This window comes from Podarcis filfolensis, assembly GCF_964270895.1.
Source record: "Podarcis filfolensis genome assembly, chromosome: 6".
Taxonomy (NCBI): Eukaryota; Metazoa; Chordata; class Lepidosauria; order Squamata; family Lacertidae; genus Podarcis; species Podarcis filfolensis.
In genome coordinates this window covers 52,979,751-52,995,047 of record NC_139609.1, presented here as the reverse complement: position 1 = coordinate 52,995,047, position 15,297 = coordinate 52,979,751, and the positions used below count along the sequence as shown (strand labels likewise).

The 15,297-nt window shown below is 42.3% G+C and overlaps 1 protein-coding gene across 1 annotated transcript; it reads left to right on the top strand.

Moving 5' to 3' along the window:
• The first annotated feature begins 1,694 nt into the window (after positions 1-1,694).
• PNPLA1 (patatin like domain 1, omega-hydroxyceramide transacylase) lies at positions 1,695-14,478 on the top strand. Its single transcript, XM_083617856.1, has 8 exons — positions 1,695-2,263; positions 7,219-7,451; positions 7,949-8,014; positions 9,578-9,787; positions 10,251-10,311; positions 11,471-11,707; positions 12,056-12,176; positions 12,872-14,478. Exons 1-8 carry the CDS (start codon positions 2,062-2,064, stop codon positions 12,930-12,932), a joined length of 1,191 nt encoding a protein of 396 aa, XP_083473982.1. The 5' UTR covers positions 1,695-2,061; the 3' UTR covers positions 12,933-14,478.
• Positions 14,479-15,297: the final 819 nt, after the last annotated feature.

The window sequence follows — 15,297 nt, the reverse complement described above, 5'->3', positions numbered from 1 at the left end:
TGTGATCAGACAACTTTAAGAGATCTTAAAATAATATACTCCTGGCCACATCCAGTGGCGTAGCTCCATGCGTGCAACAGATTTCCCTCGTACTCCTGTCCTCTTCAGCATCCCCTGGCACTGCCTCAGAATCAGCTTGGAGGGGTTGGGGGACCCTCTGGAGCAGATTTTGTGGGCATGCATAGAGAGGAGATGAAATGGAAGCCCCACTGCATAAGTAGAACTTCACTCGCACTGTGTTGGATACAACCCCACAACCCCAAGCCTGATATAATATTTATGAAATATTACAGAAACTAGCAGAGACGTATCAGGGCTTCACAGTTTTTAAACCAAACCACATAGTTCTAGAACAAACAGTTTAATTCTGAGAAAAATAATCTTTTCATAAAACCCAGTTCTAGAACAAACAGTTTAATTCTGAGAAAAATAATCGTTTCATAAAACAACCCTGTGTATATGTAAGTAATACCGTGGAAGAATTTTAAGGCAGGATTACACAGTTTTGTACTATGCCAAGCCCAAGTCACATCATGAATTAAGCCAATCATTAAATGAGTTGGATCTGGTGGTGAGAGGGGCTGAGATCCAGCAAAAGCTCCTGACATTGCCTTATCCCCTGCAGCTCTTACTTAGTTCCAGTGGGCAGCAGAAATTCGTCATAAATGACTCCCTGCACTTTTTCCAGTAGGAGCATCACAATCCATTGATTTTAAATTGAGAAGCATAGTAGTGAAAAAGTCTTCCTTTGGAATGAGGATTTTCAGGAACTGAACCTGCCACTCTGGTTATCTCAGCTAAGGAACTACAGTGGTTAAGAACTTAATTCGTTCTGGAGGTCCATTCTTAACCTGAAACTGTTCTTAACCTGAGGTACCACTTTAGCTAATGGGGCCTCCTGCTGCCACTGCACTGCCAAAGCACGATTTCTGTTCTCATCCTGAGGCAAAGTTCTTAACTCGAGGTACTATTTCTGGGTTAGCGGAGTCTGTAACCTGAAGCGTCGGTAACCCAAGGTACCACTGTATTCCAGTTCATCTGCAGGGGATGGGTTGTGGGATAGTAAAGCTGCTTGCTGTGGGTTTTGGGTATATGTCCTCACTGTCACCACATCCTCCTTACAGTCCGCAGCCAAGGAAACACTCCAGCTCACCTGTAGGAAATTCTGGGAAAAGGCTTCCTATTTGACGCTATAAGCCACTGGACAATTTGAATAAAAACATTGATCCTCACCTTTCTGTTCATCCTTTCCTTTGTACTACGGGTAACTCAGAAATGCCCCAATGAGGTTAATCTTACTGAGGCACTGCTTTTGTCCAAATTTCAATTAGCATACAGGCAAGTAAACAGATGAAAGCAATAGCCTTTCAGTAATTTGAATCCTTGCTTCGATTTTAACACTTGCTGGATCCAGGAATTAGAAGGGTGTTCAGCCTATCCCAGCCCCCACCAAACTCATAACAATATTATTCCAAGATTATAAAGTGCAGAGTTAATTCACTAAGTTTTCAAAGATAACCTAGCCCTGCCTTCTGTGTAATCCATTGGGCAACAGCTACTGCGTCTGAGTTCCTTGCACAAAGCTCTACTCATTCAGTGTTGAGCTGTTCCTAAGAAGAGATTGTGAGAAAATCCAATTTAGAAAAACACTCTCGAAGAAGACCCAAGAGGAAAAAAATGAGGGTGGGGTGGGGTGGAGACTGCAAAGGAAATGCAAGACAAGCTCCGGCTACTTGATGCAAGACTAACAACTAGAACATGCAGGATTTATTATCCAAAAACAAGAGCTTCAGTCTGATGCAGAAAAGAAGATGACAGACATACCTGCACTGCTCTAAAGCTACTTTGATAGCTGCACAACAGTATTTTTAGCAAGAAAAGTAGTTGAGACATGGCTGTGGATACAAAACAAAAGCAGTTTTTAAAAATGCACTTTATGAGGGCTGGTACTGAGCAGGGAGACCTGTGACTCATTCTCTCCTGATTGCATTGATGACGTTTAGATAAAAAGGGAGCTTTGCATAAGAAGAGATTGGCAATTCTGGATATGTTCTACTGAAGATGGCTGAAGTGGATTTAAGCATGTCTGGTGCCCCGTTGTCTTTTTCTTTTGGAGCTAGTGGTTTTCTTGCTGTTTATGAAATAGGTGTGATCCGGGGCTTCTTGGAACTGGCGCCTGGAATATTGAGGTCTGCACCAAAAATATATGGAGCATCATCTGGCTCAATCATAGCAGCAGCTGTGGTGTGTGAACTTAATCTGGGTAAGCACTTGAATTGGTTTGGCTTGTTCTAGATGTACTTATATGCATTTGTGTCTGTTAACTAGGTAATTCACTGCAAAATTTATTGGGTGGGACTTTGGGGAGAACTTGAGTCCTCAAACTTTCTTCTTTCAGTGTAGCATACAGAGGTAATGCTGTGAGAGTGCACTGTTCTATAAAGACAGGAATAATACCTCAGATTCCCATGCAAATATATCCAACAAGAAAAAACCCAATTTTAATAGATATAGAATGATTTATTAGACAGATATCCCAACATGTTCTTTAACTGACTGCAGATTTCTGAACACCTACTTGGGGGATTGGATAGCCCTGAAGAATATATTGTAATCAATTTGCACCAGGTTATCTGTCCAACTGTTTGACTTAGAGCTTTTAACTTTGCAGTATTGTTCTCTTACTCAGGGGCATGCATGTATCTGAATACTTTAAGAATCTTTTTTAAAAAGCTATAATTGTGAGTGCTCAGGCATAATTTCAGATCTTAGTGTGTTTCCTCTCAGTTGCCCTTATGTTAAGGAAGCTGCTTTGATAAACCAGTGATAAGATATTTTATAACCTCCAACATTTATCCGATAAAAATAGGGATGTCCTATCCAATAACAAAAGTTGTTGCTGTTGTTTGTTACATACCCTGTCCATCTGACTGGGTTGCCCCAGCCACTCTTAGCAGCTTCCAACATAAATAAAAACATAATGAAACATCAAAGATTTTAAAACCTTCCCTATACAGGGCTGCCTTCAGATGTCTTCAAAGGTTGTACAGTTAATTATCTCCTTGGCTCGGGGCGGGGGGTGTCACATAACTCCATGCCCTCCACCATTTCGCTGATGAAAATAGGGACATCCTAAGGAAAAGTAGGACATTCTGGGATCAAATAAGAAACCACGGCAGCTTCTATAAATCTGGGACTTTCCCTGGAAAGTAGGGGCGCTTGGAGGGTCTGATATTTACCCAGGGACCCAGAGTATTGGCATCTGTCCATTTAGTTTTTTAAAAGTATTCTCGACCCACTCTTCAGTTTAAAAAGGCTCCTAGTTACACTGCTATATTTTAATGAGCACCCCTAGCTTCTCAGAGTTTACCCTTTTGCTTGTTTAATGAATCAAAGGGACATTTATGTCTGTTAGTTCCCATGAAACATAGATAAAATCCAGTCCTTGCCACATGAACAGCTGCTTCCCATGTTTCGGTTTATACAACGTGCTGCCACCCCACCAGGAATTGCCAAGGGAAGGGGCGGGGACAGACTTATGCTGTCATGCCAAGAATGCCCCAGGTCTCCCAGCAAGGCACATATTTTTTCCTTCTGGATACTTGTACTCATCAAGGGACACCAGCCATGAGTTGTACACAGGTGTTTGGACTAGAAGGTGGTAGATCAGCTTGCAGGGTTGTCAACCTCCCACTCCATTCTGGTGTTTTTAAGCATCGTAGGAAAAGCTTCCCTTGCCAAATTTCTCACATCTCCTAACAACTCTCAGAGCCATTAAAAACTACAGCTCCCACGATTGTTGGGTGGAAGTCATGACAGTTTCAAGTGGTATGTTACTGCTTGAATGGTGCAGATGGCAGTCTTAGTTTTGACTCCAGGCCACAAGAAAGTCAATGTCTCCCCAAACTTAAAATTCAGAATTTGCTTTTCTAGCTGTATTTCAGTAACTGAAGCTTCGCCAATCACGACCCTACATGAACTGTTATGCATTAGTCGTTAAGTCACCCTCCCTTAATATCTACTCAAACATCTTTAACTGTTCTAATTCCTGGGTATCCCAGTATGCTTAGGACACAGGTATTTTTGATCAATCTAATCTGTCTGGCGACATGTTCCATCTTTCTAAAGCAACTCCCAGACATAGCATGTGAGCTGAACTAGTTTGGTCATCTCAGCGGCTATTACGGCAAAGAAATGCAGAAGCGCCTATGATTATGCATGTAAGCTGATTGATAACAATATCAAACTGCGTTGCGACACATTAGTGTGTTGGCTGCAATGTGTGTTGCATGAACGCTCCCTGAGCTCCTCCTGGGGGTGGAAAGGGTTCGTTTAATCTCCAGTTTGCTAGTAAAACTGAATTACCATGTCAAAAAGTGATGCAAAACTGAATTACTGTGTCGCGAAATGATGCATGTTCAAAAAGTGTGTCACCAACTTGAAAAGTTTGGAAAGCTCTGCTCTATGCCTTTACCAGTTACCAGACAAACATTTGCATTGCAAGTGGCATTTTCCCTCTCAGGCAGATGCAACAATGGTCTTGCTAATGATTTACAATTGTTGATTTATAAAAGCGTTATTTTATTTTATTTATTTACTTATCTAAAAGCATTTATGAACTGCCTTAATAGTTCATAGAATCATAGAGTTGGAAGAGACCACAAGGGCCATCGAGTCCAACCCCCTGCCAAGCAGGAAACACCATCAGAGCACTCCTGACATATGGTTGTCAAGCCTCTGCTTAAAGACCTCCAAAGAAGGAGACTCCACCACACTCCTTGGCAGCAAATTCCACTGTCGAACAGCTCTTACTGTCAGGAAGTTCTTCCTAATGTTTAGGTGGAATCTTCTTTCTTGTAGTTTGGAACCATTGCTCCGTGTCCGCTTCTCTGGAGCAGCAGAAAACAACCTTTCTCCCTCCTCTATGTGACATCCTTTTATATATTTGAACATGGCTATCATATCACCCCTTAACCTCCTCTTCTCCAGGCTAAACATGCCCAGCTCCCTTAGCCGTTCCTCATAAGGCATCGTTTCCAGGCCTTTGACCATTTTGGTTGCCCTCCTCTGGACACGTTCCAGTTTGTCAGTGTCCTTCTTGAACTGTGGTGCCCAGAACTGGACACAGTACTCCAGGTGAGGTCTGACCAGAGCAGAATACAGTGGCACTATTACTTCCCTTGATCTAGATGCTATACTCCTATTGATGCAGCCCAGAATTGCATTGGCTTTTTTAGCTGCCGCGTCACACTGTTGGCTCATGTCAAGTTTGTGGTCAACCAAGACTCCTAGATCCTTTTCACATGTACTGCTCTCAAGCCAGGTGTCACCCATCTTGTATTTGTGCCTCTCATTTTTTTTGCCCAAGTGCAATACTTTACATTTCTCCCTGTTAAAATTCATCTTGTTTGTTTTGGCCCAGTTCTCTAATCTGTCAAGGTCGTTTTGAAGTGTGATCCTGTCCTCTGGGGTGTTAGCCACCCCTCCCAGTTTGGTGTCATCTGCAAATTTGATCAGGATGCCCTTGAGTCCATCATCCAAGTCGTTGATAAAGATGTTGAATAAGACCGGGCCCAAGACAGAACCCTGTGGCACCCCACTAGTCACTCTTCTCCAGGATGAAGAGGAACCATTGATGAGCACCCTTTGGGTTCGGTCAGTCAGCCAGTTACAAATCCACTGAGTGGTAGCATAGTCAAGACCGCATTTTACCAGCTTCTTTACAAGAATATCATGGGGCACCTTGTCAAATGCCTTGCTGAAATCAAGGTAGGCTACATCCACTGCATTCCCTTCATCTACCAGGCTTGTAATTCTGTCAAAAAACGAGATCAGGTTAGTCTGACATGACTTATTTTTCAGAAATCCATGCTGACTATTGGTGATCGCAGCATTCCTTTCTAGGTGCTCACAGACTGTTTGCTTAATGATCTGCTCCAGAATCTTCCCTGGTATTGATGTCAGACTGACTGGGCGGTAATTATTTGGGTCCATCTCTTTATCAGGAGATGCCTGTGGCAACTAATGGTTGCTTCATCACATATGGCAGAGGGAAGGGCATCCCACAGCACAGGGGAAAACAGAAAAGGCCTGTTTTCAGATCACCACGCTATGATTTGACAAATTCAGGGAGGCTAAGGCTACCAGTGGTCATGTTGCCTATATATTCTTACACGCCACTGCAGTGTGAGATTTCAGGGGTTCCAGACGCTTAATCAGGATTGGTGTTTCGTTTGGGAATGAGGCACAGCTGAGACTGTTGTGTCTTTATGATATATGGTTTATTTATGCATATATACAACCTGAGCCTAAGATGGAGGGGCTCCCAGCTTTACACCCCAAGTGAGTCCTGTTTCTCCCATTGCTGCAGCCTCAGAGTCAACTGCGAGTCCCCTGCTCTTCAGCTTTCCGCGTTCACAGCCTGACTCCTTTCCCCCTCGATGATGTCACAGCCCACTCAAATTCTAAATCCAATGCTCTCCTTTTGTCTCTGTTCACCATCTCAGAGTTCAGGGAGGAGCTCTCCTCATTTGCTGGCAGGCACAGAGTCTTGGCTTTGCTAACAGTCCATCTCCATGTCTTTGTTCCCTGCTAATGGCTCATCTTCTCCCAGGCAATTTCTTGCGCATGGAAAAATTGTTTTTTGATATTGCTTAATACTCCAAGCACTGATTAAACTCCAACACCCATTAAACCAATTTAGGGAAGTCAAGGAACCCACAACTCATAGTGAGATGTTACCTCCAGTATCAGACACAGTATATGTCTGAATACTGGTTGTGGGAGAACATGAAGGAACATTATAATGGTTTGTGAATGAACTTTGTATTATTTTTGTTCATTTCCCCACATGAAACACAAATTAGCTTCTGTGGCATGTGCATGAGTAATTGTCCCTTCCAGCTACCTGTTAATTGTTTTAGCATGCTTTAAATAACATGGATTTTCATATGTAGGCTTCAGTCAGCAGTTCATAGCTAATTGCGACCCATCTCCCCCATCATGGTGTTAAGTTCAACAGTTCAGAAGAAGGGCAGAACTGGAAGTGATATCTGCAGATGCCTGGTCCCAGCTCTGTATTTGTCAAGATAGCAAGAATGGGAGGGAATGTGGGGATAACTATTCTTATAAACAACCGAGAGCATAATTTAATAACAGTGATTCTAATAATCCTGTCTGCCATTTTCTAATAAATGCTTGTTTTTTCTCTTCTGCCAGATGATGTAAAAAGGTTTTTCTATAGGGCTGCACAAGATACCAGGAAACCCATAATTGGCCCTCTTGCCCCTGGTTGCAGTGTGGTTCGTATCCTGCAGAAAAGGCTGCACCAAATTCTGCCAGAGAACTCTCACCAGATGGCCACAGGGCGGCTTTATGTTTCTCTCACCCGTCTGGTAGATGGCCAAAATGTTGTGGTTTCTGAGTACAGTTCCAAAGAGGAGCTTATCCAGGTGACAAAAATTTCATTTTTTATTTATTTTTTGTTTTTCAAAGCTCTTTATAGTATTTTTCACTGCAATTTCAGGTAATTACACAGTTCCTCTTCTATGGGATGAAATTAAGATTAAAATAATACTTAAATTAACATCAAGGTAATAAAATGGATTTAAAAAAATTAATAATTTCATGAAATTTATATACTGCTTGATTGGTGTGTGTGTGTGTGTGTGTGTGTGTAACCCTCAATAAATATCCTGTAATGAATAAAGTGCTTTAATTGTTAAAGTGTTTTAATTGTTGTGATCCACCCTGGGACCATGGGGTGAGGGGCAGGTAATAATAAAAATACTTTGTGAGTTCATAGCAGAATCAAGGTTTAAATTTCAAGGACTTTCTGGCTTAGCCACTAAAGTTTACCAGCTTGTCCCTTTAAATGAAGAATATGATAGAATTGCTTCTATCCATCTAATGCCTCCACAACACACAGATATTCTTTCTCTTCCCACAGGCATTGGTTTGCAGTTGCTTTATCCCAATCTATGCTGGCTTCATCCCTCCCTCCTTCCGAGGTGTGGTGAGTTTATTTAGCACCATCCTAGAGAAGGCTGGTTATTCTGTCTTTTCATGCTGTCTAATACACTCACAAACTTATAGTGCTCAACCGTCCTGATTTAAGCAGAACATCCTAGAAGTACAGAAGCCATCCCGGCTTCTGATTAGATCCCAGAATGTCCCCTTTTTTTCGTCCCAGTGCTCTGGCGTGAGTTAGCTGGCTCCTGCGAGAGCTCGGGACCAAAAAACCGAGTGTCCCAATTTGGATCCCCTGGGTGTTGGAGAGCATGCAAGCTATGTTTGCAATACTAACAGTGGAATGTCCTGCAAGCTATGTTTTGCAATGTATGCAAGCTATGTATGCAAGCTATGTTTTGCAATACTAACAGTGGTACCTGAGGTTAAATACGCTTCAGGTTACATACGCTTCAGGTTACAGACTCCGCTAACCCAGAAATAGTGCTTCAGGTTAAGAACTTTGCTTCAGGATGAGAACAGAAATCGGGCTCCGGTGGCGCGGCGGCAGCGGGAGGCCCCATTAGCCAAAGTGGTGCTTCAGGTTAAGAACAGTTTCAGGTTAAGAACGGACCTCCGGAACGAATTAAGTACTTAACCCGAGGTACCACTGTACCATGAAGCTTCACTGACTGAGAACTAGGTGAAGAAGAAGAAGAAGAGTTTGGATTTGATATCCCGCCTTTCACTCCCTTTAAGAAGTCTCAAAGCGGCTAACATTCTCCTTTCCCTTCCTCCCCCACAACAAACACTCTGTGAGGTGAGTGGGGCTGAGAGACTTCAGAGAAGTGTGACTGCCCAAGGTCACCCAGCAGCTGCATGTGGAGGAGCGGAGACGCGAACCCGGTTCCCCAGATTACGAGACTACCGCTCTTAACCACTACACCACACTGGCTCTCTAGCTGGACCTTCCAGCAGTGCTTTTTTGTGTTCTGGTACTCTCTGGTATGAAGCACCATTACTTTTTTTCTTTTGTGTTGTAATGGCAGTCATTTTGTGCTGGAACCCACAGCAAGGTGTGAGTGCCAGCCAGTACCTAACTTTTTACCAAAAGAAAAGAAACAAAGAAAAAGCCTCGCCTTCAGGGATACCACAGATACATGAATTCTATAAATAGCAATTGCCTTTCAGTTACAATAAGTTTATACAAGGAGCTTAGAAAGCGGATGTGAATTTTAACTTGTTTTATTATTCTAACTTTTTGCACGCTTTAAACTAATGCTGTAAATTTATCTTCATTTTCTTCTTTTATCATTTTGTTAACCGCTTTGAGGCTTTCTCTTTTTTTAACCATCAGGCGGTATATAAATTTTAAACCAATTTTTATCCACTCAAGTAAAAACACAAGCAATTTTTTAAAAAAATAAAATAAAAACATCAAGAAATATTTCACAGCAAAAGAAAGAGTCCGATGGTGACTTGCTATTAGAGATCCAAGCAATTTAATCAACAGTAGCAGTATTAAAATGCAGCTTTTTTTCTGCTAACCTTTCAAAGTACTAGTTCTGCTTCAGCTGTGCTGATTTGCTTAACGCAATTATCTTGAAACATCCCTGTTGCTTTCTTGCAGCGGTACGTTGATGGAGGTTTCACTAACTTGCAGCCTTGTTCCGACTTGGAGACTGCCATCACCGTGTCTCCTTTTACAGGAGAGACTGACATCTGCCCTCGGAACTGCCCAGCAATGTTCTACGGCTTTCATATCGCAAACTGCACCATTCAGATATCCATAGAGAACTTGTGCAGAATTAGCTATGCCATATTTCCACCCAACTGCCGGGTAGGTTTCCTCAATTGTCTAGTTATTATGTTGTCCATCAGTCTGTCAAGTAAGATGAGGGCGTAGAATTAAGAAATGGATTACAAATATTGGGTGGGGAAGAGAACCGAAAGGGAGAGGGGATGCCAGCAAAGGCTCACTGGAGTACAAGCATTTATTTTATACAGTCTGAAAAGTTCTGTGTTCAAATTGCCAGACTTTGATCTAATTGCCATATTTGGATGCACTGCTTTTTAAAAGGGTTTTTCACTGGCAGGGAATGAACTCAAAAGGGCACTGTTAACCATGCCAAGAGGCACATTCAAAGAATACAACTTACATGCGATAAAGATTTCTTAACATTTAAATATAATTTAAATAAATTTAGTGCTTACATTTAACATCAGTCTTCTCTTACACCACTGACAACTGGAACAGTCCAATTGTCCAAGATTATTTTGACGCATTGCATGCCTTTTCCTAGGTTTTGAATGACTTTTATTCACAAGGCTATCTGGATGCCATTCTCTTCTTGCACAGAAACAGTAAGTGCTACATGGCTCATAAAATGTTACATGACTCCTCCTGACAATGCGCCTCTCCTCCTGATGACGTGTGTGTGATGTCACAGGCACAACATTACGCATGTGCTGCATCGCTGCCCCCCCCCCCAATCTTTGGCCCAAAGTTGTGCCTCTGAACACAAGTAAACAGCATTATATATTTCTGGAGAGATTTCTATACCACAATCACAGCTGTAATGTGAAGACAGCATTATTCTGTTTTCACAGGCACAGTGAATTAAGAGTACACTGTCCAGACTCCATAAACCCAACCCCCTTTCTTCACTTGGCCTAGGAGAAACCCGCACTGAAGCTGGTGTGTGATTTAGACTCCAGATTTAAGAGTATTATATAGGAGATTGGTCTGTTTATTCTGGTCTGTAACTTTTTCTTCAGTGTGAAAGACGATTATGGACTTAACAGCATCTAACACTTATCTTTGGGTGCTTCCAGATGGGGGCTTAATATTGCAAACAGGTTGTTCAGCTATAGCAGACAGCTACTTGGCTGGAGAGGGTTTTGGTGGGGTTTTTTTGTTTTTTTTAAAAAGGAATCACATTTGAAATAAATAATTTTCTGCATAAATCCTAATTAAATTGTGGGGGGATCCAGGCTGGCATTTTGATCAGGCAGATGCTACAAAAACAAACAAACAAACAAACAAACACCCCTTGCTTACACCAGTAGCAAGCAAATAAATGCCTGTCTGGAAGCTCCTTTGTCAATGGAAGTAACATTTACATGAGAGTGGCCAAACTGGACTTGATTGAGGCATAATAGCCACCTATGAGTAACTATCTGTGCCTTAAAATCTCAGCCAACCAACTCTGCGCACCCCAACCCACCCCAAAACCAGCAGATTTTGCTCATTATGCAACATCTATTTCCCCCTCCTTTTGAAGACTTACATCTGGAGAAGAGTTCTATGTAACTCTGGAGTTTGCTTTTAGCATTTTAAGAAGAGTTGGTCTCATAAGCAATATGCTCTCACTTTTACCTGGTTTGTGGGAAGGGCATAGCCAATAAAGCTTGTAAACCCCTTAGATATTTTTCTGTTCTTAAAAATGCCATTCGTATTACTTTGCATATTTGATTATTTCTTATTAGGTGTTTGATTGTTTCTTTGATTATTTCTTGTCAGATATTTTTGAAATCTGCTCTCGTGCCAAAACAGTTGAATTTCTTGGTGTCTTCAGTAAAAAAGAGTTGTTCCACGCTGGTGAAGCGGCTTCCTGCCAACAACCAAGGGTGGACGTCCTCAGCACGCCTATCAGGACAGTTCCTAAAGACTTCTCCAAGCCCTCTAATTGTAAGAATGGTACAGTCCATAGAGCAGGCAGCAGACTATTGCCACAACTGTCTCTGCATTGTCCGAAAGGTGAGAAACCCAGATGCAGACTGCAATAGTACAGACTGTAAAAGCAAGTAAAACAACTTACACAGTCATCAAAACAAGTAAAACTCTTTCAAACCAAAATAAAAGAGTACAGATTGAACATATTGTACCACCAGGTCCTAGTATTATGCTATACACTGTCTTCACACAATGTATTGTTATATATATTTCTGCCATGTCCCCCTTACTTGGGTAATTGGATTTCCCAGTCATTTAATAGCTGCTGCTAGGGAAATACATTGTGGAGATTTGTGTGTGTAATCTGATTTTTCTTTTCCATAAATCATTAATTCCATTACTATTATTATTTTCATACCCCGTTGGATGTAGCTTCAGCTATCTTACAAATGCAGAAAACACCCGGATTGCTAAGTATGGTAACAAGATTCATATTGCAACAAATTACATCCATTAAACCTTCTACAAGAGTGGCATGGTCTTTCTGTAAAAGGTAAGGATTTCCTAGATGAGATTCTTGAATGGGGTTTGATTTTTAATTGTTGCAGCAATGACTTAGCAAGAAGAGTGAATTTTGTGTTGATTGGATCAGAAATATACTTAGGTATTTCTTTGTCTAGTGTATGGTTTATTTAAAAAACCAACCAACCTAACCAAGCAGACAGCCTCTGATTGGCTAGAGGAAATGGTGGTTCTTAATTGTTGATATTTGACTGCAATTTTAGAAGGAATTTATAAGATTTAGAACTATGTCAATCTATGTGTGGAGAAGGGGTGGGAGGGTCAGGCGTGCGCTTACCCTTTCCCCACCTGCTCTTTCTCTACTTCCCAGTCACCCTCTCCCAAATTGGTTTTCCTGTTTAAAATGTGTCATTGAGTTCCTGTCTCCTGCATTTGTAAGCAGAATGTAGTCTGGCCCAAACTGATAGATATAGGTGGGATCAAGGCCTTTTAGTATAGGACCCCAAGAATGGAAATCCTTAGTGAGTACAGAACTTCTTGATCTTTGGTCTTTAGAACTTCAGGCTTTTTATATTGTCTTGAATCCTAGATGCAGGTGTGTACCTCAAATGAGGGTGTTTTCAAATGTTATATTATACATAGACAGACTCTGGCTCAAGTCTCAAAGCTTGCAATGTATTCGCTCCCAATTTTCCCTTGATTTATCCTGTATCATTTCTTCTAAAGGTTGTGGCGTGTTTTGGAAGAGATCAGCTGGCTTGGAAGACAGTTCAAAAGGTCTAAGTGATGGTTTGTCAGATGCAACCGGAACAAAGTATTAACAAAGCATATTGCTCTCTAAAGCATGAAAGACGATTCACCGAAGGCAGAAAGGATCTGAAACTGCTGCAGAGAACATCCAGCTCTTTTGCCTTCAGACATGGAAAGTGTGCTGCCTGTCAAAATTCTGCGGGTGATAGGTTCCCCCTCCCCAAATTATTACAAACTGCATAAAATAGTCCATGACATCACAAAGCTCAGCAGTGAATGGGCTCAGAGGCAAGAGAATGACAGGCCATCCCCCCTCCATGCTGTATTGGTTCTAAATCATTCAAATTTGAGGTGCTGCTATGAAGAAAAATATATATATATATATATTCATTTCTGTAGGCAACTGCTAGAATAACCCTTAAAACCTTGAGTGAGTCTGCAGGCCAGATCTTTTTTTGTATGTGTGTGCATGTAACATCTTTATTGAAAGTTCACAAAGTACATAACTACCGTATTTTTCGCTCCATAAGACACACTTTTTTCTTCCTAAAAAGTAAGGGGAAATGTCTGTGCATCTTATGGAGCAAATGTGTGGTCCCTGGAGCCAAATTGCCCAGGGGCAAAAAGCAGATCGTGCTTCTTTTTTTGAAAGAGGGAAGTGGGTGTTGAAACAAAGCCACTGATCGGCAAGCGATCGTGAGGGAGGTAAGGGACGCTAGCAATAAAGGAGGCTGCCTGGGAGGGGGGAGGTAAAGACAGCGAACTTGCAAAGAGAGGAGACAAGAAGATTAAAGCAATGAGGAGAGAAATTAGAAGAAAAGAAGGAGCAAAAAACTGCTCCAGCTAAGGAAAAGACATTAAGGCAAACAAGAGGGAAGGGAGTGTTGAAAGGAAGCAGCTGATCAGTAAGCAATTGGGAGGGAGATAGGGACGTTAGCGATAAAGGAGGCTGCCTGGGAGGGCGGAGGTAAAAGCCCATGGATCCTCAGGATTTTTGCATTGGGTCACCTCAAGTTCACCATCAGATCACATAGCATGTCCATGGCTACAGCCTGCATCAAAAAAACCACACACCCACTGTTTTGTGGGGCTACAATGGCACAAAAACGTGGTTATAAAGCACGGATCCACATGGATTCTCAGGATTTTTGCATTGGGCTACCCCAAACTCACCGTCAGATCACATGTCTGTGGCCACAGCATGAAACACAAAAATCATACATCCACTGTTTCATTCAGAATATTTTTTTTCTTGCTTTCCTCTAAAAACTAGATGCGTCTTATGGTCAGGTGCGTCTTATGGAGCGAAAGATAGGGTATGCGTGTACCAAACATGGTGAGACACAAACAAAAAAGAGAAAGAGAAACAGAACTTGTACAGAAGAGAAAACAAAGGGGGGGACCCCAAACTCTATATTTTTCAAGGTTGTTATTGCACCAGGTTGCGGGAGGCTGCTTTAAACTATAATCTGTGCTATAGTAACTCATGCAGTAGTGACATAGAATGTAAACGTGATGGACAAGACCTTGGTCTATTGCCCACGTGTGTTCTAAATATTCATTAAAATGTTCCTGTTATCTCAGATGTTTCTCTTGCAACTTCTTTGAGGAACCAGCTCCTGTGCTACCCAGTTTAACAACAGTTGGGCTATTCCGGAAAGCGTAAACATGGCAGTGCATTTTGGGTGTAGTAATTTCAAGACTGCAAGACGCCAGATGGTTTTGCAGTACATTCAACCTGGTCCAGTGGCTGACTGTAATGGGCTGTTCTGGTGGAGAACCATAAAGAGGGCGCCCTCTGCAACTGGTATCCACATATGGCTCAAACTCCTCTCCCTCCAAATTTGTTGGTAATCACCTGTATCTGCCCAAGGTCTCATACTTGTGGGGTGGGATCCCAAACAATGCTACCACAGTGGCAGTCCCTACAACATTGTTCTTGTATTTTGAATTTTTGCAGTGGGTGTGCTGCCACTGGAATAAAGCTGCCAACGGTTTCACCCTGCAGGCGTAACGAACATGGTGGCCTCTAGATGCTGTTGGACTTCCATCAGCCCCAGTCACAAGGACCAGTGGCCAGGGATGATGGGACCAGTAGTCCGGCAACATCTGGAGGCCTGCAAGTATCCCATCCCAGAGGCCACTTCACTCCAGCACCACCTGGAACCTTCTCCTTCCATAACACATCTTCGGCCGCTGAGCTATAGTCTGGCTTGACATGGCAGCATCTTCCAGACTGCCAGAGCCCAGCAGCCCAGCACACGGGCCTTGCCTGCAGCGATATCCAGATCCAATCTCTCTCTGGTTCAGAAAGCATCACAGTTGGAGGGGCTTGGAAAGAAAGACCCACCTCTACATCTCCATCCGTTGTCAGATATGTAACTCTGAAGGAGGATGTGGCG

Coding starts and splice junctions, on each gene's coding strand:
- PNPLA1 (XM_083617856.1), top strand. CDS start 2,062: ATGGCTGAAGTGGATTTAAGCATGTCTGGTGCCCCGTTGTCTTTTTCT. Junction 11,708..12,055: donor GTCTCTGCATTGTCCGAAAG/GTGAGAAACCCA, acceptor CGTTGGATGTAG/CTTCAGCTATCTTACAAATG. Junction 12,177..12,871: donor GCATGGTCTTTCTGTAAAAG/GTAAGGATTTCC, acceptor TTTCTTCTAAAG/GTTGTGGCGTGTTTTGGAAG.